General features: G+C 37.8%; 1 protein-coding gene across 4 annotated transcripts in view; it reads right to left on the bottom strand.

The window, feature by feature from the left end:
- MAP4K4 (mitogen-activated protein kinase kinase kinase kinase 4) overlaps positions 1 to 24,075 on the bottom strand; it is a 511,519-nt gene that overhangs the window by 19,350 nt on the left and 468,094 nt on the right. For all 4 annotated transcript variants that reach the window (XM_053707651.1, XM_053707653.1, XM_053707649.1 and 1 more), the window contains 6 exons: positions 20,571 to 20,741; positions 11,028 to 11,171; positions 6,656 to 6,790; positions 6,032 to 6,132; positions 5,764 to 5,913; positions 4,709 to 4,868 (listed from right to left, as the gene is read on the bottom strand). In XM_053707651.1, the coding sequence (XP_053563626.1) occupies positions 4,709 to 4,868; positions 5,764 to 5,913; positions 6,032 to 6,132; positions 6,656 to 6,790; positions 11,028 to 11,171; positions 20,571 to 20,741 (861 nt within the window). The remainder of the gene's footprint in view (positions 1 to 4,708; positions 4,869 to 5,763; positions 5,914 to 6,031; positions 6,133 to 6,655; positions 6,791 to 11,027; positions 11,172 to 20,570; positions 20,742 to 24,075) is intronic.

The following is a 24,075-nucleotide window of genomic DNA, read 5'->3' as shown; positions in this document are numbered from 1 at the left end:
AGAGTATCTATCACAGAATCCGAAAACCCACGCTTAGACAAAATCAAGCGTTCAATTTCCAAGCAGTCAGCTGGAGAGAAACTAGATTTGGATGTTCGAATGGACCTTGTACTAGAAGATCCTGTCTCAAAGGTAGCTTCCATGGTGGAGCCGATGACATATTCACCAGGTCTGCATACCAAGTCCTGCGTGAGCTATCAAAATCACCGAGGCCTTCTCCTGTTTGATCCTGGCTACCAGCCTGGGAATGAGAGGGAACGGTGGAAACGCATAAGCTAGGTTGAAAGTCCAAGGCGCCACTAATGCATCCACTAGAGTCGCCTTGGGATCCCTGGATCTGGACCCGTAGCAAGGAACCTTGAAGTTCTGACGAGACGCCATCAGATCCATGTCTGCAATGCCCCATAATTGGGTCAACTGGGCAAACACCTCCGGGTGGAGTTCCCACTCCCCCGGATGAAAGGTCTGACGACTCAGATAATCCGCCTCCCAGTTTTCCACTCCTGGGATGTGGATCGCAGACAGGTGGCAGGAGTGATCCTCCGCCCATTTGATGATCTTGGTCACCTCTCTCATCGCTAGGGAACTCCTTGTTCCCCCCTGATGGTTGAAGTAAGCAACAGTCGTCATGTTGTCTGATTGGAATCTTATGAATCTGGCCTTTACTAGTTGAGGCCAAGCCCGGAGAGCATTGAATATCGCTCTCAGTTCCAGAATGTTTATCGGTAGAAGAGACTCTTCCCGAGACCATAGACCCTGAGCTTTCAGGGAATCCCAGACCGCGCCCCAGCCTAATAGACTGGCGTCGGTCGTGACAATGACCCACTCTGGTCTGCGGAAGCTCATTCCCTGGGACAGGTGATCCTGGGTCAGCCACCAACGGAGTGAGTCTCTGGTCTTCTGATCTACTTGAATCACTGGAGACAAGTCTGTATAGTCCCCATTCCACTGTTTGAGCATGCACAGTTGTAATGGTCTTAGATGAATTTGCGCAAAAGGAACTATGTCCATTGCTGCAACCAAAAAACCCTGCTACTTCCATGCACTGAGCTATGGAAGGCCGTAGAACAGAGTGAAGAACTTGAAAAGCGTTTAGAAGCTTTGACTCTCTGACATCTGTCAGGAAAATCTTCATTTCTAAAGAATCTATTATTGTTCCCAAGAAAGGGACTCTTGTTGACGGAGACGGGGAACTTTTTTCTATGTTCACCTACCACCCGTGAGATCTGAGAAAGGCTAGAACAATGTCTGTGTGAGCCTTTGTCTTTGAAAGAGACGACGCTTGAATTAGGATGTCGTCCAAGTAAGGTGCCACTGCAATGCCCCTGGGTCTTAGAACCGCTAGAAGGGACCCGAGCACCTTTGTGAAAATCCTTGGAGCAGTGGCTAGTCTGAATGGGAGAGCCACATCCAGAAAGGCGAACCTTAGGAACTGATGATGATCTTTGTGGATAGGAATATGCAGATACGCATCCTTTAGATCCACGGTAGTCATAAATTGACCCTCCTGGATTGTAGGTAAAATCGTTCGAATAGTTTCCATTTTGAACGATGGCACTCTGAGAAATTTGTTTAGAATTTTTAAATCCAGAATTGGTCTGAAAGTTCCCTCTTTTTTTGGGAACTACAAACAGATTTGAGTAAAACCCCTGACCTTGTTCCACAGTTGGAACTGGGTGTATCACTCCCATCTTTAACAGGTCTTCTACACAATGTAAGAATGCCTGTCTCTTTACTTGGTTTGAAGATAAGTGAGACATGTGGAACCTTCCCCTTGGGGGTAGTTCCTTGAATTCTAGAAGATAACCCTGAGAGACTATTTCTAGTGCCCAGGGATCCTGAACATCTCTTGCCCAAGCCTGAGCAAAGAGAGAGAGTCTGCCCCCTACTAGATCCGGTTCCGGATCGGGGGCTACCTCTTCATGCTGTCTTGGTAGCAGCAGCAGGCTTCTTGGCCTGTTTACCCTTGTTCCAGCCTTGCATTGATTTCCAAGCTGGTTTAGTCTGGGAAGCGTTACCCTCTTGTCTAGAGGCTGCCGAGTTGGAAGCCGGTCCGTTCCTGAAATTGCGAAAGGAACGAAAATTGGACTTATTCTTAGCCAGAGCGCTCTGCGCGCCACAATTGTAAACCCTGAATTTTTTGCCGCTAACCTCACTAACTGCAAAGCGGTGTCTAAAATAAAGGAATTAGCTAACTTAAGTGCGTAAATTCTATCCATGACTTCCTCATACGGAGTCTCCCTACTGAGCGACTTTTCCAGTTCCTCGAACCAGAACCATGCCGCTGTAGTGACAGGAATAATGCACAAAATAGGTTGAAGGAGGTAACCTTGCTGTACAAAAATCTTTTTAAGCAAACCCTCCAATTTTTTATCCATAGGATCTTTGAAAGCACAATTGTCCTCAATAGGAATGGTCGTGCGCTTGGCTAGAGTAGAAAACTCCCCCTCGACCTTAGGGACTGTTTGCCATGTGTCCTTCCTGGGGTCGACCATAGGGAACAATTTCTTAAATATAGGAGGAGGGACAAAAGGTATGCCTGGCTTCTCCCACTCCTTATTCACTATGTCCGCCACCCGTTTAGGTATCGGAAAAGCATCAGGGTGCACCGGGACCTCAAGGAACTTGTCCATCTTGCACAATTTTTCTGGGTTGACCAGATTGTCACAATCATCCAGAGTAGATAGCACCTCCTTAAGTAATGCGCGGAGATGCTCTAATTTAAATTTAAATGTCACAACATCAGGTTCTGCCTGCTGAGAAATTCTTCCTGTATCAGAAATTTCCTCATCTGACAAACCCTCCCTCACTGCCACTTCAGACTGGTGTGAGGGTATGACAGAAAAATTATCATCAGCGCCCTCCTGCTCTACAGTGTTTAAAACAGAGCAATTGCGCTTTCTCTGAAATGCTGGCATTTTGGATAAAATATTAGCTATGGAGTTATCCATTACTGCCGTCAATTACTGTATAGTAACAAGCATTGGCACGCTAGAAGTACTAGGGGTCGCCTGCGCGGGCATAACTGGTATAGACACAGAAGGAGATGATGTAGAACTATGTCTACTTCCTTCATCTGAGGAATCATCCTGGGCAACTTTACAATTTGTGACAGTACTGTCCTTACTTTGTTTGGACACTATGGCACAATTATCACACTATATTTGAAGGGCGAACCACATTGGCTACCATACATACAGAACATGATCTATCTGAAGGTACAGACATGTTAAACAGGCTTAAACTGGTTAATAAAGCACAAAAACCGTTTTAAAACAAAACCGTTACTGTCTCTTTAAATGTTAAACAGGGCACACTTTATTACTGAATATGTGAAAAACTAGGAAGGAATTATCCAATCTTTACCAAATTTTCACCACAGTGTCTTAATACATTCAAAGTATTGCACCCCAATTTTCAAGCTGTTAACCCTTAAAATGTGGAAACCGGAGCCGTTTTTAATTTTAACCCCCTTACAGTCCCAGCTACAGCCTTTGCTGCGACTTCACCAATCCCAGGGGGGTATATGATACCAAATGAAGCCTTCTAGGAACGTTTTTAGTGGATTCCAGACCCTCACACATGCAGCTGCATGTACTGAACTCAAAATTAACTGCACAGTAATGGCGCGAAAATGAGGCTCTGCCTACTACAGAGAAAGGCCCTTCCTGACTGGGAAGGTGTCTTAACAAGTGCCTGGTGCTAAAAACGTTCCCCAATGTTATAAAAGTGTGAAATACAACTTCAAACTGCATATAATACTTAAATAAAGCAATCGATTTAGCCCCTAAAAGTGTCTACCAGTTTATAGCCCATAATAAGCCCTTTATTCTGTTTGAGACTAAGAAAATGGCTTACCGATCCCCATGAGGGGAAAATGACAGCCTTCCAGCATTACACAGTCTTGTTAGAAAAATGGCTAGTCATACCTTGAGCAGAAAAGTCTGCAAACTGTTCCCCCCAACTGAAGTTCTCTCATCTCAACAGTCCTGTGTGGGAACAGCAACTGATTTTAGTTACTGTCTGCTAAAATCATAATCCTCTCACAAACAGAACTCTTCATCTCTTTCTGTTTCAGAGTAAATAGTACATACCAGCACTATTTTAAAATAACAAACTCTTGATAGAAGAATAAAAAACTACAACTAAACACCACAAACTCCTCACCATCCCCGAGGAGATGCTACTTGTTCAGAGCGGCAAGGAGAATGACTGGGGGGGGCGGAGCCTAGGAGGGACTATATGGACAGCTCTTGCTGTGTGCTCTCCTTGCCTTTCCCTGTGGGGGAGGAGAATATCCCACAAGTAATGGATGACACCGTGGACCGGACACACCAATGTTGGAGAAAAAGTCATTGCATTGTCTTGTTATTGTGCATTTGTTTATTATACAACTAAACTCTATTTAATGGTCCTTTAAATATTCTACATCTCTCTCACTATATACATGATATAACTATATTATATTCACATTACTACTCTGCAAATGAATTGCAATTATTAAGAGAAATGGTAGGCAATAAATACACCTCTCCTCATGCTGCCAATGAGCATGCAACATAAAATAGCCTTTCTATGGCACAAACTCTGTTTCAGCCTACATAGATTAATCAAACTCTCAGATAAGAGTTAAGAGATGAACAAAAACAAGCTTGTCTGAGAGTCTTCTATCCCACTATTAATACCTCAATTAACGTTAAACACATACCAACTGAAGTTGGCATTTCTCCCCATTGTAGAACCACATCTTTGGTGATTCGTCCATATGTGTTAACATAGACTCCTTCATCTTCATAGCACACTAGCAGTTCCATGCCATCTGTATTTGGGAGAATAATAATTGCATGTGGTTGGATGCTGCTTTGAATCTGCAAAAAATAAATTAACAGAAAAATTATTTCATATTATTACTATACATTTTCATAATAAACTTAAACCATTTTATGAAAATATGTGTTAATGTATAGAGGCTATAATGTTCACTTAGAAATAAATGGTGCACAAGTCTAACATATTTAGGTGGAATTTATCACTTAAAGGGACAATAAGGTCAAACGTTAATGAATCTGACATAACATACAAACTTTCCAATTTACTTGCATCATGAAATTGTGCACGTTTTTTTATTATTTCAGAGGCACCAGCTCCTCTTGAGCATGTGTATGAGTTCACAGTATATACATATACAAACATGTGATTGGCTGATGGCTGTCACATGATACAAATGACAGGGAAATAAAGGATAACCAGAAACAAATGTCAGAAACAAATCTACATATTCACTTTACTGCCCTCTTTGACTTTGTTGACGCTTTTTTTCCAGATTTATGGGATGGACAGTACGGCATTTGATAGACTGTACTACTCACTTTGGATTGTCATCGCTCTCTATTACAACTCTATGGGGAGGGTGGGATGGCATTTGGTTGGGTCTTTATCCTACTTTGGATTTGTTGTGAAATAAAATGAAGGGCTCACAAGAGGGGGCTAGTAGACCGTGTAATAAACAAATATCAGAGAGCGAGAGAGTGGCAAAAGGTATTGAATAAATTGTTAGATTACTGTCCCTTTAACTGAATTCAAAAGTGAACATAAAATATAAAAATAAATGCACTATGGAGACCCACTGATTTTTAAATAACTTCTGAAACAAACAATCAGAGATTTGAAAAAAATATAGGCAACATAATCTAATGTTAGTTAAAAGCTTTATAAATATTTGTAAGATGAAAGAAAGAAAAAAACAACTATAGTAGTTCTTACATGTGTTGGTAGATATATATCGTAGACTGATCCAGAGTCGACATCAACTGCGTGAAATCCGGCACAAGACCCATAAATCACTTTTAATCTCTGGCCTTCTTCTACAGTAAGGTCTACCAGCAACGGCCTATGAATCAAGTCTCCAAAAGACTAATTTGGGGAAAAAAATATCCACACAAAATTAACCACAGTAATTAAAACAACCTTCAATACACTACAAAGATGTGTTAATCCAGAAAAGGTAAAATAATCATCATTGTACACTTACCTTAAAGGCCATGAATTTGTGGTATGGTTTTGGTGCCCAGGCATAGACCTCCACTGAACTCTTTAAAGCAATTACCAAAAACTTGATGCGCTCATATTTTACTAAAACATAAGGGGGGAAAAGTATGTGAGACTTTTGTCCCCTAATCTTAAACAAACCTTTCATTCTTTATGTAAGAAAAAAGTGAAAATGATACTTATTTGTACAAAAGAAACATCAGGTATGTTTAACATGTTTTCAAGTTAAAGTCTTGTCGGTATAGGGCTACTGAAAACAAAACCTGTATGCTATACTTAAAAATATTTAAACCCATTTAAATATTTATTTAGTAAATTATACTCTTCTTTTGAGCAAAATAAAAAAAAGGTCTTAAAATATAACAAACCTTCAAATCAGGGGCGCAGCTACAACTCTAAGGTACTAACGCCAACTAGACAGACTTTGGGAAAATGTAGTTAAAGAGAAGGACACATAAGACCTTTAACTTAACATTTGTTAATTGTAAGTGACCTATATATTCAAGAGAAATCATCAGTTTGTTGCATATTACCATATAATTACGAAATAATACCCCTATATAATGTGTTGTAATTAACGAGTGACATTTGTGTGTTTGATACATACCAACTTTATAGTGCACACAGCCTTCCAGATCACCAACAGTTGTCCATCCTTGTTTCTTCTCAACTTCAGGGTCATTGCGCAATATTTTATTTCTTAACCAGGACAAGTAATAAACACGCAATTTGTTCTTCTTTCCTGAGGACAAAAACATGTTTACAGATTACACACATTTCCTTAAATTAACATAACAATTGCTATGTACTTTAATTTTTTATTTTGTCCACTGCCCTGTAAAGGCAGGTGTGTATCCTGTATGATCCAAACTTGAAACAACAACATTCTATACAGTGATTACTTTATTGATGCAGGGTTTTATTTACACCTAACCACCACAGAGAAAATATTTATTATCAGTTATTTGTAGAGCGCCAACAGATTCAGCAGCGCTCATAAGATACTCCTACTCAAGAAACTTTTCAAGGAGTATGTGCGTAGACTACAAAAACTATAAATGATTACTAAAGTTATAAACAATTAAGGATAGTACTGAAAACAAAATTTTGTATTCAAAATTAGCAGAAGCGGATAGTCGCACATTAAGCTTGTAAGTTGTGATATGCTTTCCAGACTGCAGCATGGCAAAAAAAATTCTGGCGTAGCACCTGCCTCGAAACCCAAGACATCTCAATTGCCCTTGTGGGGTGTGCCATGAGCCCGTCTAATCTGTTCACCCATTATATGCTCTAGAAATGACGTCAGCTATGGAAATGGTAGATTTGGAAGGAGCTTGAGCTTGCAGTGGGTGGGATGGACAAATTTAGCTGCCCAACAAAGGAACTCTAGACAGAGAATGAAGAGAGTCTCCTAGTCCTGCTCACCTCATAACTGGACAGAACTAGGAGGAGGAGGAGAGGCTGGTGCCTGGCAGTTACCTTTATAAAGGAGTGTGCAGTTCTGTCCACACCGCTCTGGAGAAGGGTTCTCACTGCTAAGATTTACCGGGAGATATAACGCAGATTTATCAAACTAAATGACTGTTTTAAAGGTTTTGTAATGCAGCCCAGACAGATAGATAGATAGATAGATAGATAGATAGATAGATAGGATAGTACTGTGCAAGTTTTAGGCAGGTGTGAAAAATGCTGTAAAGTAAGAATGCTTTCAAAATATTTTTTTTTTTTTTTTATCAATTAACAAAATACAAAGTGAGTGAACATAGGAAAAATCTAAATCAAATCAATATTTGGTGTGACCACCCTTTGACTTCAAAACAGCTCCAATTCTTCTAGGTACACTTGAGCTTATTCAGATTTTGTAGGTTAATAATCAGGGGTATGACAATTACGCCAAACAGGTGCTAATCATCATCAATTTAATATGTAAGTTGAAAAACAATCATTAACCCCTTAACTGAACATGTGTCTGCCATTCACACAAGGAGGTAAGTGTGGATGGCGACCACGTGTCGTCATCCAGCGGGGGGCGGGTGAGCGCTTTCAGAGCTCATTGTGCCCCCGAACTCATCTTCGCATCCCTGCTGGTCCCATACGTGGTGACTTCACACAGCTCCAGAAACCAGAAAAGAAACTGCAGCTCCATATGACTTAAAGGGACATGAAACCCCAAAAAAATATTTCATGATTCAGATAGAATACAATTTTAAAACAACTTTCCAATTTACTTATATTATTTAATTTGCTTCCATCTCTTGTTATCCTTTGCTGAAAGGTTTATCTAGGCAAGTTCAGGAGCAGCAGGTTCTTGCTGCTGATTAGTGGCTGCATATATATACTGGTTGTCATTGGCTCACCCATGTGTTCAGTTAGAAACCAGTAGTGCATTACTGCTCCTTCAACAAAGCATACCAAGAGAATAAAACAAAATTAGATAATAGAAGTTAATTAGAAAGTTGTTTACAATTATATTCTCTATCTGAAAGAATTTTTTTGGGTTTCATGTCCCTTTTTAAGGGAGCTGGATTGGGGGTGAATATTTATATCCCTCAATCTCGGCTCCCTTAAGTCCCAGAGACCCCCAAGACCCACCATTTGAAAGCCTTTTATATTTCTAAACAACCCCTTCTTTTTACAACAGAGTTTGGTGGAAAAAGAAAAAAAAACACACACACTATTTTTTTACAACCTTGTTTATTAAAATGTTAATAAAAATCAGCATTTTGTTGTTGAGCTCTCACGTGCCATGATATATACATAAAATAATGGTATAGTTTAGTGCTAATCTTCTTAAAAAAAGTTATTAAGAGATATAAAATGAGACATAAAACAATAATAGGACTCTTGATATAAGAATGTGATATAAAAAGTTAAGTATAAAAATCATTTACAAAAGGCTTTCCCATAAAACATTACTGAAACTACATTATACATTATTATAACCTAATGTTCAATACATATTAGATGCTTAAAGGGCAGTAAACGTAAAAAAAATTACATAATTCTGCACATAGTGCAGAATTATGTAACATCATCTTAGACCAGAGAAGGAGCGAGCTACATTTAGTTCAATAACGCGATTGTGCGCGATATAGTTAGACAACGCACCCACGAACCATTAAAACCGGATCAGAAGAGCCTGGAGAAGAAATGAGGTAAGTGTAACTTTGGGGGCTAAAATCTTTTGATTTTTAAAGCTGTCGCTAAGATAATATGCAGAATTATGTAACATTATTTGTTTATGTTTACTGTCCCTTTAAGATCCATTTCAGCATGCAGGCCTCTTGGATGTAAGGTACATAAATTGTAGATCATTTCTGCCTCTTTTGAAGATATTTTTCTAAACTACTATTTCTACTCCCACTCCTAATTTACTTTATACCCCAAAAACACAAGATCTTTAGTGATACATGTTGTAAGACTCGTGGGATACTCCTGTATCAGACCAAACTCGGCCAGTAGTCTTGTTATCCCTGCGTTGAGCCGGAAAGATAGGGAATATCCCAGAGCAGAGAGTATCAGGCAAATGAGGAGAGTGGGACTCACCACAGGCTGGACAGCACAAGGCAAATAGGCAGACAGGATCCAGCAACAGAAAGTCAGGCCAGTAATAAAGGAGTTAACCAGGAAGTGAAGTGAGACAGACAGGGTTCAGCAACAAGGAGTCAGTCCAGCAAGTTAGGGAATAACCAAGTAGCGTAGTGAGACAGGCAGGGTTCAGTAACAAGGATCAGTCCAGCAGATAAGGGGTTAACCAGGTAGAGTAGTAAGACAGGCAAGGTTTCAGCAACAAAGTATCAGTCCAGCAGTTTAGGGGTTAATTAGGTAGCGTGGTAAGACAGGCAAGGATTCAGCAAGAAAATATCAGTTCAGCAGACGATCTGTCACTCCCAGGAGCACAAGAAGTAGTAACTATACTTGGGCAGTGACTGATCGTCTGCTGCCTGTTTAAATAGGCAGAGGATTGACGCCACAGGACCGGCCAGCATCGCCGCACGCATCCAGAGCCGACACAGCCCTAGGCAACGAGCATGGGGAAGACGCTGCGCCCCTAGCAACGGTGTTTTACAAAAAAATGTTTACAGGATAGTGTCAGATTGTCCATGTTCGATACACATTAGATGTCTTTTAAAGGTCTACTTGTTTGCCCTAAATATTGCATCTTGCTTGAACACTGTAAAATAGATTACATTTGCATCAGTACATCGTATTATATCTCATATGTTAAATCTTCTATTATTACTTGTAGATGTTTCATATTTCATTATGCTGCTGTGTTTAGAGGATTTACAGTGAAGGAATAGAAAAAATCCCATTATCTTTTCAGCCTGAAGATTTGTATCCGATTTTGTATATTTTTAATTTACCTGGGGGCCAATGTCTTTTTCAAATGTTATGTTTTTCTAAAAATGAAATCTAGATTCTTGCTTATTTTTTCACTGATTACAGGATCCTCTCTTATTAAATGCCAGTGATTTTATTTACTATCTGTCTGATCACATTATGTTGTTTGTTATAATTACTGACAAACAGTATTCTCATAATCTCTGTTACTTTCTCCATTATCTCTCTTATAGGATATTTTGTCCTTACTACTCCTCCAATTTTTGTTCTCTAATAAAAAAAAAATCCTATTTCCTCCATATATATTTAACATATAACCCCTTTCTTTAAATCTTTCAGCAAAGATATTATTCTGCTACTCAGTCACTCAGATTGGTACAGTTCTTTACTATTCTAAGGAATTGTCTTAGAATAGGGAAAACGTGTGTATATATATATATATATATATATATATATATATATATATATACACATACATATATACATATATACACAGATATACACACACACTCACACACATATACACACGCAAATAAATAAAGCTATTTATTTTCTGGTGTATTTGTCAAGAATGTTAAACACATGTCTGTTTTTTTTTACTCTACTTGATAATAGCAACATTTCTTACAAGTTACCTGATATTGTGACCAGCACATTTAGACCTTCAAGGACATCCATCTGCTGAAATCGCCTTCTGTTGATCAGAGGATATACTTTGCCCTGGCCACTTCTGTCCAACAACATTAATCCACTTTCAGTTCCAACTAACAAATTTACACCTGTAAATGGAAATAAAGAACACAATTATAGCCACGCCTAAAAAAACAAAACAAAAGAAAGAGCAATTACAAGGGCATATTTTGCCATAGGTCTTCAATGGCTAGGCCAGTGCCTAGGAGAGCAGTTTAGCAGAGTGGAGGCAGTGAACAGTTTAGTATTCAGTTTGGTGACACTTGCAGCATGGCGTATTCAGTTTGGCGACACTTGCAGCATGGCACATGCATAGGAAAATTATTGCTTTGGCTGGCTGGATGCTGCAGGAATCTACTGAGTTTCTTTTTCACTACCCACAGGACTTGGATACAGTAGTGAGTGCAAATATCTGCTACAGGTCCTGTATCCTGCACTACTGCTGCTCTGTGCCCATTAGTAATGTGTGTCATGCATTACTGTACCATATATATATATATATATATATATATATATATATATATATATATATATATATATATATATATATGTATGTATATCTCAATATCAATCAGCACCTGATCATAACAATGTGTTAGCGCCCCTGATGTAACTACAAGGCTGTTTGTTGATAACATGTTTCAAGGAAATACTATTAACATAGATCACTATCAGTACATACATATTCTGCTTTACTTATTAATGTTTTTTTACATGTTTGTTGTGCTTGCAATATATTAATCAAGGAATATATTGGGGTGCTGCTGCATTTACGTGTGTGTGTTGAATTCCTACACTATGTATATTACTGGCATATAGTTTTAGATGACTGCACTGTATGTATTTCTAGCAATACATGTATTTGTCATAAGGGCGCTACAAAATGTGGGTTACTTGTAATATGAAGGTTAATGCCCTTATTATGTGGGTTACTAGCAACATGGGAATTTACCCATGCTCTGTGTATTTTACTAAAAATATGGGAGGTTATACAACAGTTTTTTTGGTTAATTACAATAAAGAAAGGGGTTAACTCACTAAAGGTGTTGAGTCAATATGGTCTGTGTGTGTTACTGACAGGAAGGTGTTAATATCGAACTAAATGTGGGCAGGAATACAGGGGTTGAGAGGCAGCACATTTCTGTGTACATACAGCACACAATCTAATAACACTGAATGAAAGAGTTGGCTCCTACTGTAACATTATATGTACACATAAACATGCATACATTAACCAAAAAAAAGACTAATTAGCAGTGTGACTCCATCGTTATTGATAACTAGGAAACCTTTTCCAAAGCAGTATGAAATATAAAGAATGAAAACAAGATTCTGATAATCATAGTCTTCATATCCAAAGTGATATATGAATTATTACTGTTTGGTATAAAGCCTTGTGCTAATTTGAGAAGACTCCCATTCTTATATATTCTCTAATCTAACCCAATCCTGATGGCTTTATGTTTAATTAAGCCTGGACTTATTTGAACCAAGTAGAAAGATTTGACCCCAAAAATAAATATGAAAACAGACCATACAAAAAATAAAACACATAGACACAAAAAAAAAAAAAATTATGTAAGAACATACCGGAAAAAATAATTTATTTTATGGTGGCGAGAGTCCACGAGTTGTTACGTATGGTATATATATTCCTACTAGGAGGAGGCAAAGTTTCCCAAACCTTAAAGCCTATAAATACCCCACTCACCTCACTCATATCTCAGTTTATCGTATAGCCAAGAAGTTGAGGGCTGCCTCTTATCATATGCTTTTTAAATTGCTTTTAACAACAAGAGACTGTGGGCCATATAGATAACACTGTGTTCAGGCAGAGGGAGTTATTTAAGAGTTAGCACAACACAATGCTAAATTAAACTCAATAGATTTTATATAGTCACAGTCATGTGATCAGGGGTCTGTCAGAAGGTTCTTAGATACAAGGTAATCACAGAGGTCAAAAGTGTATTAATATAACTGTGTTAGTTATGCAAAACTGGGGGATAGGTAATAAAGGGATTATCTGTCTTTTAACACAATAACAATTTTATTGTAGACTGTCCCTTTAAATCTTAAAAAAAAAAAATATTTTTAGATGAAATATAGGCACCACCAGTATCAAATAGTGACAACTGCCTGATGAACCTTTCTACCAAAAGCTGTTTCTAAAGAGGCAAAAACATAAAAATGGTATAAATTGGTAAACATATGCAAAGAAGACCATGTGGTTGCTTTGCAAATTTGATCAACTGAAGCTTCATTCTTGAAAACCCAAGAAGTGGCAACTGATCTAGTAGAATGAGCTGTAATTCTGAGGCAGAGATTGGCCCGCATCCAAATAAGCTTTGTGAATCAGATGTTAGAACCAAAAAGCTAAGAAATAGCAGAAGCTTTCTGACATTTCTTGGAACCAAAAAAAGAGAACAAAATTAGACTAGAAGTCGTTCTGAGATCTTTAGTAGCAGCAACACAAAAATTCAAAGCTCTAACGACATCCAAAGAATGTAAAGTCCTTATAGAATCATTCTAAGAAGTAGGACACAAGGAGGGAACGATTACTTCCCTAATAATGTTGTTAAAGATAACAACCTAAGGTAAAAATTTGAAAGTAGTCTGTAAAACTGCATTATCTTGATGTAAAATCGGATATGGAGACTCACAAGAGAGCAGACAATTCAGAAACTCTTCTAACAGAAGAAATAGCCAAAAGAAACAAAGCAGTTTATGTCCAAAGAAGGCATAGGCTCAAAAAGAGGAGCCTGTAAGAACTTTAACACTAGGTTAAGACTCCATAAAGGAGAAAAAGATATAAAAACAAGTTTAATACGAGTTAAAGCCGGAGCAAAACAAAGAATGTTTGGAAGATGAGCAACATATTTGAACAAATTAAATGAATAAATCCTGATGAGAGACCACTCCCCCGTATGTAGAGATAAGGTTCATTCTTCAATAGAGGCCAAGACTGAAGAGCCTTGAAAAGAGCACAGAGTTCCAAGATATTGATCGAGAGCCTTGGTTCCTGAACATTCCTGACTCTTTGTGCAGTCAGAGACCCCCAAACTTCTCCCCAACCTGTAAGACTCATCTGTAAAGATCACAGACCAGGTAGGACGAGCAAAGTAAGCCCCTTGAAGAATAGAGTGATGGTTAAACCACCAAGTCAGAGAAAGTCGTGTGTGCGGAACCAAGAATATCAGTTGTGATATTAGAGTATAGTCCTTGCATCATTGGTGCAGCATGTAAAGTTGAAGAGGTCTATATCAAAACGAGCTAAAGGAATTGCGTCCAATGCTGCAATCATTAGGCCTAGAACCTCCATGCACATAGCCACTAAAGAGTATGATAGAGACTAAAGGTTCTGACAAGCTGAAATTAATTAAATTTGTCTCTCACAGCAATACCCTGAGCTCGGATAACAGATAGAATGGCAATGAGAACTTTTGAAAATATTTTGGTGCTGTTGCTAGGCCAAAAAGAAGAGCAAAAACCCTCAGAAATTGATAATGATCTGGATAAAAAGGGATGTGAAGATAAGCATCCTGTAAGTCTATTGTGGACATAAAGTGACCTTGCTGAAAAAAAGGCAGAATAGTCCTAATAATTAAATAATTAAAGACGGACTCCAGATAGAGCCAGGGGCTTTAGGAGAGGGGGAAGGCTAAGGGCCCTTAAATGTTTCCTTTAGACATAGTCTTGATGCAGGAAAACTGACTTACCTCAAAGTAATGGAGGAAATAGAATCTAATTAAGAACCAAATAGATTCTTACCTTGAAAAGAAAGTGATTGTAATCTAATTTAAGATACCATATCAGCATTCCAAGATTTAAGCCATAAGCTCTTCTAGAAAGAATAGCTAAGGACATAGTTTAAATATTGATTCTAATATCAAATACTGATTTGCTAGTTGAAGTAAATGAAGAATGTTACAACATTCAGGATCTATTGAGTATTGCTAAACAAGACTAGATAGACAAAAAGTATAGACGGCAGCTACATCAGCAATAGATAGGGCTGGCCTAAGGACATAACCAGTATGTAAATAAGCCCTCCTAAGAAAAGATATAGGTTTACTATCTAAGGGGTCTTTTGAAAGAAGTACTGGAAAAGAAGTATGTTTGCTAGAAAAAAAATAGCCTCAGCAACTTTGGGGATAGTTTCCCAAAGCTCTAGACTAACAGTAGGTAAAGGATACAACTTTAAAAACCTTAAAGAAGGGTTAAAAAAAAAAGATACATGGTTTGACCTATCAGCATACCATTCTATAGAGTAAATCAGAAACATATCAGGAAAAATCTCAGATAGATTAATCAAAGTCTTATGTACTGAAAGTAGAAGGTAACAGGGATTATCATCAGAAGGTTTTAACTTCTTTAATCCCCAACGTGAGTAAGACTGCTTTTAAAATAGAACAAACATGCTCAATTTTAATTAAAGAAGAATTATCAAGTTCTGTATCAGATGAGGGAGCCTCATGAGAGGAAACCTCATTATTAGAAGATACCTCAGTAATTATCTGTCAGTACATACATTACTAGATAAAGGCAAAATATGGGCTGAACTTATTTGCTTATTTGAAGGCGGAATCTTAGTCAGGGCCTTTTTAAAAGTAGCATCAATAAATACACTTATTGCTGGGGGTACGCCATCTGCATCAATCTGTGAAACTAAAAACAGTAGGTGGATTCGAAACCATAGAGACATCAGAAGAATGTGATAATTCTATACATGAGTCATATAAATTAACTGAAGAAGCTACTTCAGAAGTGTTTTTAAAAAAAACACACTTCGCTTTGGTAAAAAAAGGCGTTCAGCAAACTCAGGTCTCATGGTTACTTCAGGGACAGGATCAAGATGCTCCCTTGTGGCAAAAAACTAATTATTTGAAAATAAAGCAAAGAGACCATATTAAATATAACACCCCTTTTTACAAGCTTTGAGGAAAAAGAAAAGTTTGCAAGAGTAAAAAAATGTTTAAAAATGAGGGCGCCAGATATGAAGATTACTAATTTAAGCAAAAAATAGGTGCGAAACGGAGTGCAGCAAAAAAGTAGGTGAGAAAAACAGAGCATCTTGTGACGTCATAAAAAGGTGCAACGTCACGCTCGTGCGAAAACAAAGTTAGAAACATGAGGTAAAGCTGCACTAAGGGAAGTTAAAAATGAGGGCACAATCTTTGCAGACAGTAAAAATAACTAAGACTCAGTCAATAGTATAGTCCTAGCATCTCTAATAATTGCACTAATATATTTTATATAAAATACTGTGCAAAAATATTCCCTCTAAAAGTTCTAACAGTAAACTGTTCCCAAGCTATAAAGAAATAAAAAGGAGAGTAATGCCTGTTCCTGGGCTGTATAATAACAAAATATATAACATGAACTCAAAATATAAGTGCCCAACATAGCTTTGAGTGTCCATTTCTTGATTAATATTTCTATCCTAAACAACTTTAGGAAGGAAACCTAACTTAGTATGAAGAACCGCCCTATCGGCATGAAAGATAAGGCGAATCACACTGCAAAGCTGAGAGTTCCGAGACTCTCTGAGCAGAAGAGATAGCAATAAGAAACAAAACCTTCCAAGATAACAACTTTATATCTATGGAATGCAATGGCTCAAACAGAGCCTGTTGCAAAACTTTAAGAACAAGGTTAAAGCTCAAAGAGGAGCAACAGAGTTAAACACAGGCCTGATTCTGACCAAGGCCTGACAAAAAGATTGCACATCTGGCCCGTCCGCCAGACGCTTATGTAGCAAAATAGATGCAGAAATTTGACCCTTCATGGTACTGACTGACAAACCCTTCTCCAGACCTTCCTGGAGAAATGACAAAATCCCAGGAATCCTGGCCCTACTCCAAGAGTAGTGGAATCACACCAATAAAGATATTACGCTATATCTTATGGTAAATCTTTCTAGTAACAGGCTTGCGATCCTGAATCATGGTTACAATGACCAATTCAGACCATGCTTAGACAGAACTAAGCATTCAATCTTCAAGCAGAAAACTTCAGAAAAAACGAAAGTTGGATGAAAAAATATATCCTGAAATAGAACGTCCTTCCCAAGCAAGGTCCACCAAGGTGGAAGAAATACCTCTCCGCTAGGTCTGTAAACAAGATCCTGTAAGACTATGCAGGAACTATTAAAATACCGATGCTCACTCCCATTTGATAAGAGTAATGACTTGTGGAAGGAGAGCAAACTGAGGAACAGGAAAGTCAGACTAAAATCCCAAGGAACCGCCAGGGTATTTAAGAGGGCAACCTGCAGATCTCTTGACCTTTAACATAACTTGGAGACTTGGCGAACTGCCATTTCCAACTCCAGCACCACCCATTTGAGGGTTTACCTAAAGAACACCTCCGGGAGAAGCGTCCACTCCCTGGGATGAAAAATCTGACTTCTCAATAAATCCGCTCCTGGTATTCACTCCTGAAATGTGAATAGTGGATAAACAACGAATGTGAGCGTCCGCTCACCGAACAATCCACGCCAATCATGGCAAAGGAACTCCAGGTTCCTACCAGGTGGTTAATGTAAACCACTAAGATGAAATTGTTCAACTAGAACCTGAAAAAACGGATAAGACGACTGAGGCCGTGTCATCAGAACATTGTAGATCACTCTTAACTCCAAAATGGTTATGGGAGAGCAGATACTTCCTAAGTCCATAGTCACCAACCCAACAGGCTAGCGACCATGGACACTATTACTCAGGAAGGTCTCCGGAAGCATGCCCTCGGACAGATGCTCCTGAGAAACCCAAAAGATTCAGGAGAATGCGGGCAACGATCCCTCTCGCAAGCTAAGCGAGCACTCTACCACTAATTCCCCTCTCTGATCCACAGGGAAAAATATAATGTCGACAGATCCAGATCTATCCTCCGAGACAGAGCCACTGGTTTCCATTTGAAGAACAGAACCCTGAGACAACTTGTTAAGACTGTATGAAGGCAAAGAGAATGACTGGGGTTTGTGGGAAAGAGAACGAGACTTAACAGTTTGGCTGTGGTGCTCTTTGCCTCCTCCTGCTGGCCAGGAGTGATATTCCCAACAGTAATTGATGATGCCGTGGACTCACCATATCTTAGGAAAGAAATACTGTGCAAAAATATTCCCTCTAAAAGTTCTAATAGCAAACTGTTCCCAAGCTATATAGAAATAAAAAGGAGAGTAATGTATGTCCCTGGGCTGTATATAAACTAAATATATAACATGAACTCAAAATATAAGTGCCCAACATAGTTTTGGGTGTCCATAGTAAAATTGAAAGTAATACTTACCGTTAATTTTGTAGACACTCGTCCACTGAAAGCAGACAGCCAAACCAGTACTGAAACATATCAGCAGAGGTTAAGACATAGGAGTAAGTCGATCTGTAAAGGGAGACAGGAGATGAAACCCTGCAGCCGAATTTACAGAGAACCCATGAAAAGATTTTTTTCAGAGGTGAAAACATGTTAACCTCAGGTAGTACTCCCTTCACTTCCCTCTGAGGGAAACCGGACTTCAATATGCACTGAAGCACCTTTCACTGAAGCACATCATACTTCAACCACCTCCAAAGAAGGCAAAGTTTAAACTGAGATATGAGTGAGGTGAGTGGGATATTTATAGGTTTTGAGGTTTGGGAAACTTTGCCTCCTCCTGGTAGGAATGTATATCATATACGTAACAAATTGTGGAGTCTAGCCACCTATATGAAATAAAAAAAAAACTAAAAAAAACACACACACAAAAAAAAACAAAAAAAAAAAACACTTTGTGGGGGGATTGAACCTTTGTATGGCATAATATTCTATGTGAATATTAGATTTATCTTTAAAAAATCCCAACTTAAAAGGGACAGTCTAGTCAAAACTAAACTTTCATTATTCAGATAGGACTTGTAATTTTAATCAACTTTCCAATTTACATATTATTTTACTTTTTTCATATGCTAATTTCTAAGTCATTGAAGGCAGCCTCTTATCACATGCTTTTTAAATTGCTTTTCACAACAAGAGACTTGTTAGTTCATGTGGGCCATTATAGATAACACTGTTAAGGCACAGGGGGTTATTTAAGATTTAGTACAACACAGTACTAAATGCAAGTCAATAGATAATAAACAGTCACAGTCATGTGATCAGGGGCCTGGCAGAAGATGCTTAGATACAAGGTAATTACAGAGGTAAAAAGTATATTAATATAACCGTGTTTGTTATGCAAAACTGGGGAATGGGTAATAAAGGGATTATCTATCTTTTAAAACAATACAAATTCTATTGTTGACTGTCCCTTTAACAACATTTTGCTAAAAGAAAGATAGAAACAAACAAAAAAAACATGGGGGTGTGATTTTATGGTATTAGGACTAGGGTTTTTTGAGGTCTGCATTATTAAGGATGGCCATGAACACAGTACTACAATTAAGAGGGTTGTAAAATATTCCACTCAGGTTACAACTTTAGAGACTTCATATAGGCATTGCAAGTGTCTGGTGGTTTATGGAACAGACTGAAAATGTACTGTCTGACTGTAATAGATAAGAACAACCAGAACAATAAAGAGACTCTTACTAATAGAATGGTGTAGTACCCTGATTTACAACATTTTAATGGAAAGCATCTGTAATGGGTAGAACACAACCACACATTTTTGGTGTTGGAGCCATAGGTATAAAAAGTTTTGCCTTAGTACACAATCAATAGAGGGGGGTCAAAGTGTAGGAGAGGACAGCAATATATGATGTATGCATAAGAATAGAGTCCCATTGCAGGAGAAAGAAAAACTTTAGTAGATGCTAAGTTGTAAACACAAATTAATTGAAGGTTTCAATCATTGCTTAAATTCCTTAAACCTAAAAATGGCCAACCATATAAGATATGCACAGCAACTTGTTGAATGCCAACTGAAATCAGTCAAAGCAGCTGGAAGCAGAGTTATAAGAAGCCTGAGCAGCACAAAGCAATCCTAAAGATGGTATATTATGTAAATGAGCTCATTCTTTTAGTGGGTCTCAGTGGACTTATTTGTAAGACGCCGTAGAACAAATGCAATTTTTTTGGTGAGGACTTGACACTGTCAAGCAATACTGCAATGGCAGTTGTTCCTTTCATACAGTTAACATGTGTACATTAATAAAATGTGCACAAACCTACGTCAATATAAACTTAAACAGGTTTTAATTGCTATCCTTCTATATGTACAATATATTTGTTGCACTTTAATTCAATCTTAAATACTATTTTTTTTTTAAGTAGAACTAGTTAATGTGAAAAGTATTACTGCACTCTTTTTATTGCATTTATATAATAAAACCTAACATTTCTTACATATATTTTAATTTGTATTACTTATAAATTAATTATTATTATTATAATTAAGTCCTTGTAAATTCATTTTTTTCTATAATAAGCCAGGAACATCAAAAATCAAGCATAGACCACTAAATGTTCTTGTCAATAAAAGAAAACATGTGAGAGCATAAAAAAAATCATACCCCATAATGCAGCACATAAAATCTCTGAATTAAATCTCTTCTTGTATTTGCGAATTTCCGGTGTGTCGCTCTGTGGCCGTGTGTTTGTGGGATTAACATTAACAACTGATCCTTTTCTTGTAGGATCTTGCCTCATTGCATCCGGCCTCAGCGCTTCACTGGAAAATCCCACTAAAATAAAATTAGTATTTTTAAGGTTAGCTTCCAGTGTGCGCATGTATGTACCTGAAAGATATAAGCAATGGCATGTTCAATAACAAATAATTATTTGATTGTATAGTTACACTGCACAGAGCAAGCAGGGTGGGAAGGCAGACGATGCTATGGATAAAAAGTTAGAACCACATGCTAAAGTAAATGCTTATACATTAATTTGTCTTCATTTATCCAAAGAAGCATAGAGCAGGGTAAAGGAGGAATACGGACACAGCAGAACCTGTAATGACATCTGCAGCATCAAAGGTACAGTGATATTACTTAAATGGAAATTATACAGTAAATAAAATGAAGCCATCAAAAATATGACAAGTAATGTGGAATTCATGAGGAAGAGACAATCTAGATTTAAGTCTAGACATGACTGTCATTGTGTTAAAAAAATCTCCATCGTCTGGCTTCAGGAGAATGGAAATGGTAAGCTAACACATTGCAAAATAGGGACAGATATGTGACCAGATTAGGCTAGTGAAGCATGTCATTTGTTCTTTCAGTTTTCTAAACTGGAAAATCCCCAATTTGCAGACCTAAATTACAGAAAAAAGGGCTTGAAATAAATAATGAAAGTATATTGCAAAGTTGCTTTGCTATGCGTAATTAAGCAGTTTATATTACAATTTCAAAGTGTAAACTGTCCCTTTAATGGCACAGGGGCTATAGTGACTGAGCCCTGGTTATCTCTCCCATGCTCATAAATAGACATGCTGGTAATATGATCCATTACTGACTACTGAGGAATTGAAGAACACTGGTTTAAATAACTAGTTCTCTGATACTTGCTGATGCTGCACAGAATTACAGTGAAGACTTTATTCCTGCCTTGTGTATCGTACGATGCTAGTTGTTAGAAGCAGGGCAGCCGTTAGCTTAGAGCACAAGAAAAACACTGCACAATATACAGCAATACAATTCCAATAACAAATACATAAATGGTTTTGGAACGTGTAACCTTATTAATATGTAAACAGACATTAAAATGCAATAAGAGTGTTTCTCAACCACGGTCCTCAAGTAGCCCCAACAGGTCAGGTTTTCATTATAGCTGAACAAGTGCACAGGTGAAGTAATCAGCTGATCGGTAACATCATGGTTACTAACCTGCTCTCACCCTGGCCTGTTGGGGGTACTTGAGGACCGCGGTTGAGAAATATTGCAATAAGATAATGTTCTAATGCTTTATAGCGGGGTTATTTAAACTAAGGGTGGTGATCCAGCACTGTTCACTCCTCTTTGTTTCTTAAAATGAATTATGGTTGCAAATGCTATTGTTACATTTAACTATTTTATATGTGACATTTAATTTTAAAAACACATTCAGATATAAAACAAAAGCACATGATAGGTCATATTCATCTACAACAAATTTTCTAAATAAAGAAGGTAACAACTAAAAGTAATTTAATAATGCTGTCAGACATTGAAATACAATGTTTAGGGTCATGAGGGTATGTGCACTGGGTTGTAGAAAATAACAGAGTATTATCTTAGTGCACTGTATACAATGTGTTTAACATAACTAATGTCAGCTCCAAAAAGGCAATGCACTGTCAATCACAAGCAGCATATGTGCAGAACTGCCAATCACAGCTTGGTTCAGCTCTGAAGCTGTGCACATTACTTCCCTGGGGATAACTTTTTGATGATAACTGTTTGCATAGAATATTAGAGCATTATCTGCACTTTTAAACAAAGAAATAACTAAAATGGTTCTCAATCTTGAATCTGACTGGTGGGATTACAAAGGACTCAAACAATCCTCCGTATCTATACTTAGAAGAGATAATGTCTTCATGCTGATAGTCACATAACGAGTGAGAGCTAGCATGAGAGAGTGAGAACAAGTGTCTGAGGAAGACAGAATGTGAGAGACCGTGAGGGAGACACAGTAAGAAAGGATAACCGTACTAAAGCAACTCAGGTGATTAAAGTCCAGAGCAGTGATGATAGTATTTTCTTTGTAAAGTTACTAATGATAATTGAAAAGTCAGAATGCTATTCCTGGGCCAAACTGCCGACCACGACTATCCCAGCTACCCGAAAATAATGAAAAAGGTTTATGCCACTTTACCCTACTATATCAGAGAAAGAAAAACAAGACTTTCACAATTCTCTTTTAAGCATTTTTTTTAAACACAATTAAGAAGATGAAACAGGTGGTTTCTGGTTTAAGTATCCTTGGTCCCTTCTATGACTGGGCATAAGGAAAACTTCAAGAGATGCTATTATCAAATGGTTACAATGCAGTACTTTGTTAATGGTAACTTATGATCTTGAGTTCCTTGTTGGGATCTGAATGGATAGGTTTATGAAGGGTACAAAAAAAGGTATGTGAGGTCCCAAATGGTTGTCCAAAAAGCTCTGCCATTTGCAGAATAACGGAAGAAAAACTTTGGAGTACAAGGCCAGACCAAGTCCGGTAAACTTTGAAAACAATAGTTTATCCAAGAGTCTAATAGACTGCAAAGCAATGCATCTTGAAAAAAAATATTTTTGAAATTTATCATTAAAACCATTTCTTCACATAAGAAACAACACACAGAGCAGAGGAATCAAGGAAAGTTAAAGCAACAGTGTACTTTAAAATTGGTTTCCACTTTAAGGGATATGAAACCCAATTTTTTTCTTTCATGATTCAGATAGAGCATGCAATTTTAGGCAACTTTCTAAGTACTGATATAATTTGCTTTGTTCTCTTTGTTGAAAATATACTCATGTAGATTCAGAAGAAGCAATTCACTATTGGAAGCTAGTTGCTGATTGGTGGCTAAGCACATGCCCCTTGCCATTGGCTCACTTGATATGTTCCGCTAGCTCCCAGTCGTGCATTTCTGCTCCTTCAAAAAAGCATACCAAGAGAATGAAGCAAATTATATAACAGAATTAAATTAGAACGTTGATTAAAATTGTATGTTCTACCTAAATAATGAAATAACTATTTGGGTTTTATGTCCCTTCTAGTCTGCTTCCAAAGGGAGGGAAGAGACTATCCAGTAAAATAATAAAAAGAAGATGACAAATCAGAGCCTTCTTGTACTTGATCAGGAGGACTTGCCAGTCCAAGTTTCTGTCAAAGGAAGGCCACTTGCCAAAAGTCAGAATCCGTTTTAGGAATGCTCTTAAATCCTACAGAAGAAACTCCATAGCAAACACTAAGTTAAGAATTAGGACCCAATGATCTAAAAGCTTTCTGACCCAACGATCTAAAAATGTTAGCTTTTTTTCCCCATCAAAATAGCAAAAGAAGACTGTGGAACACATATTGTAAGTCACTACATACTCTATGGACTGT

The sequence above is a fragment of the Bombina bombina genome, chromosome 3, assembly GCF_027579735.1.
Source record: "Bombina bombina isolate aBomBom1 chromosome 3, aBomBom1.pri, whole genome shotgun sequence".
In the NCBI taxonomy this organism is placed as follows: Eukaryota; Metazoa; Chordata; class Amphibia; order Anura; family Bombinatoridae; genus Bombina; species Bombina bombina.
The sequence above is the reverse complement of the archived record's forward strand: the minus strand, read 5'-3'. Positions and strand labels throughout refer to the sequence as shown.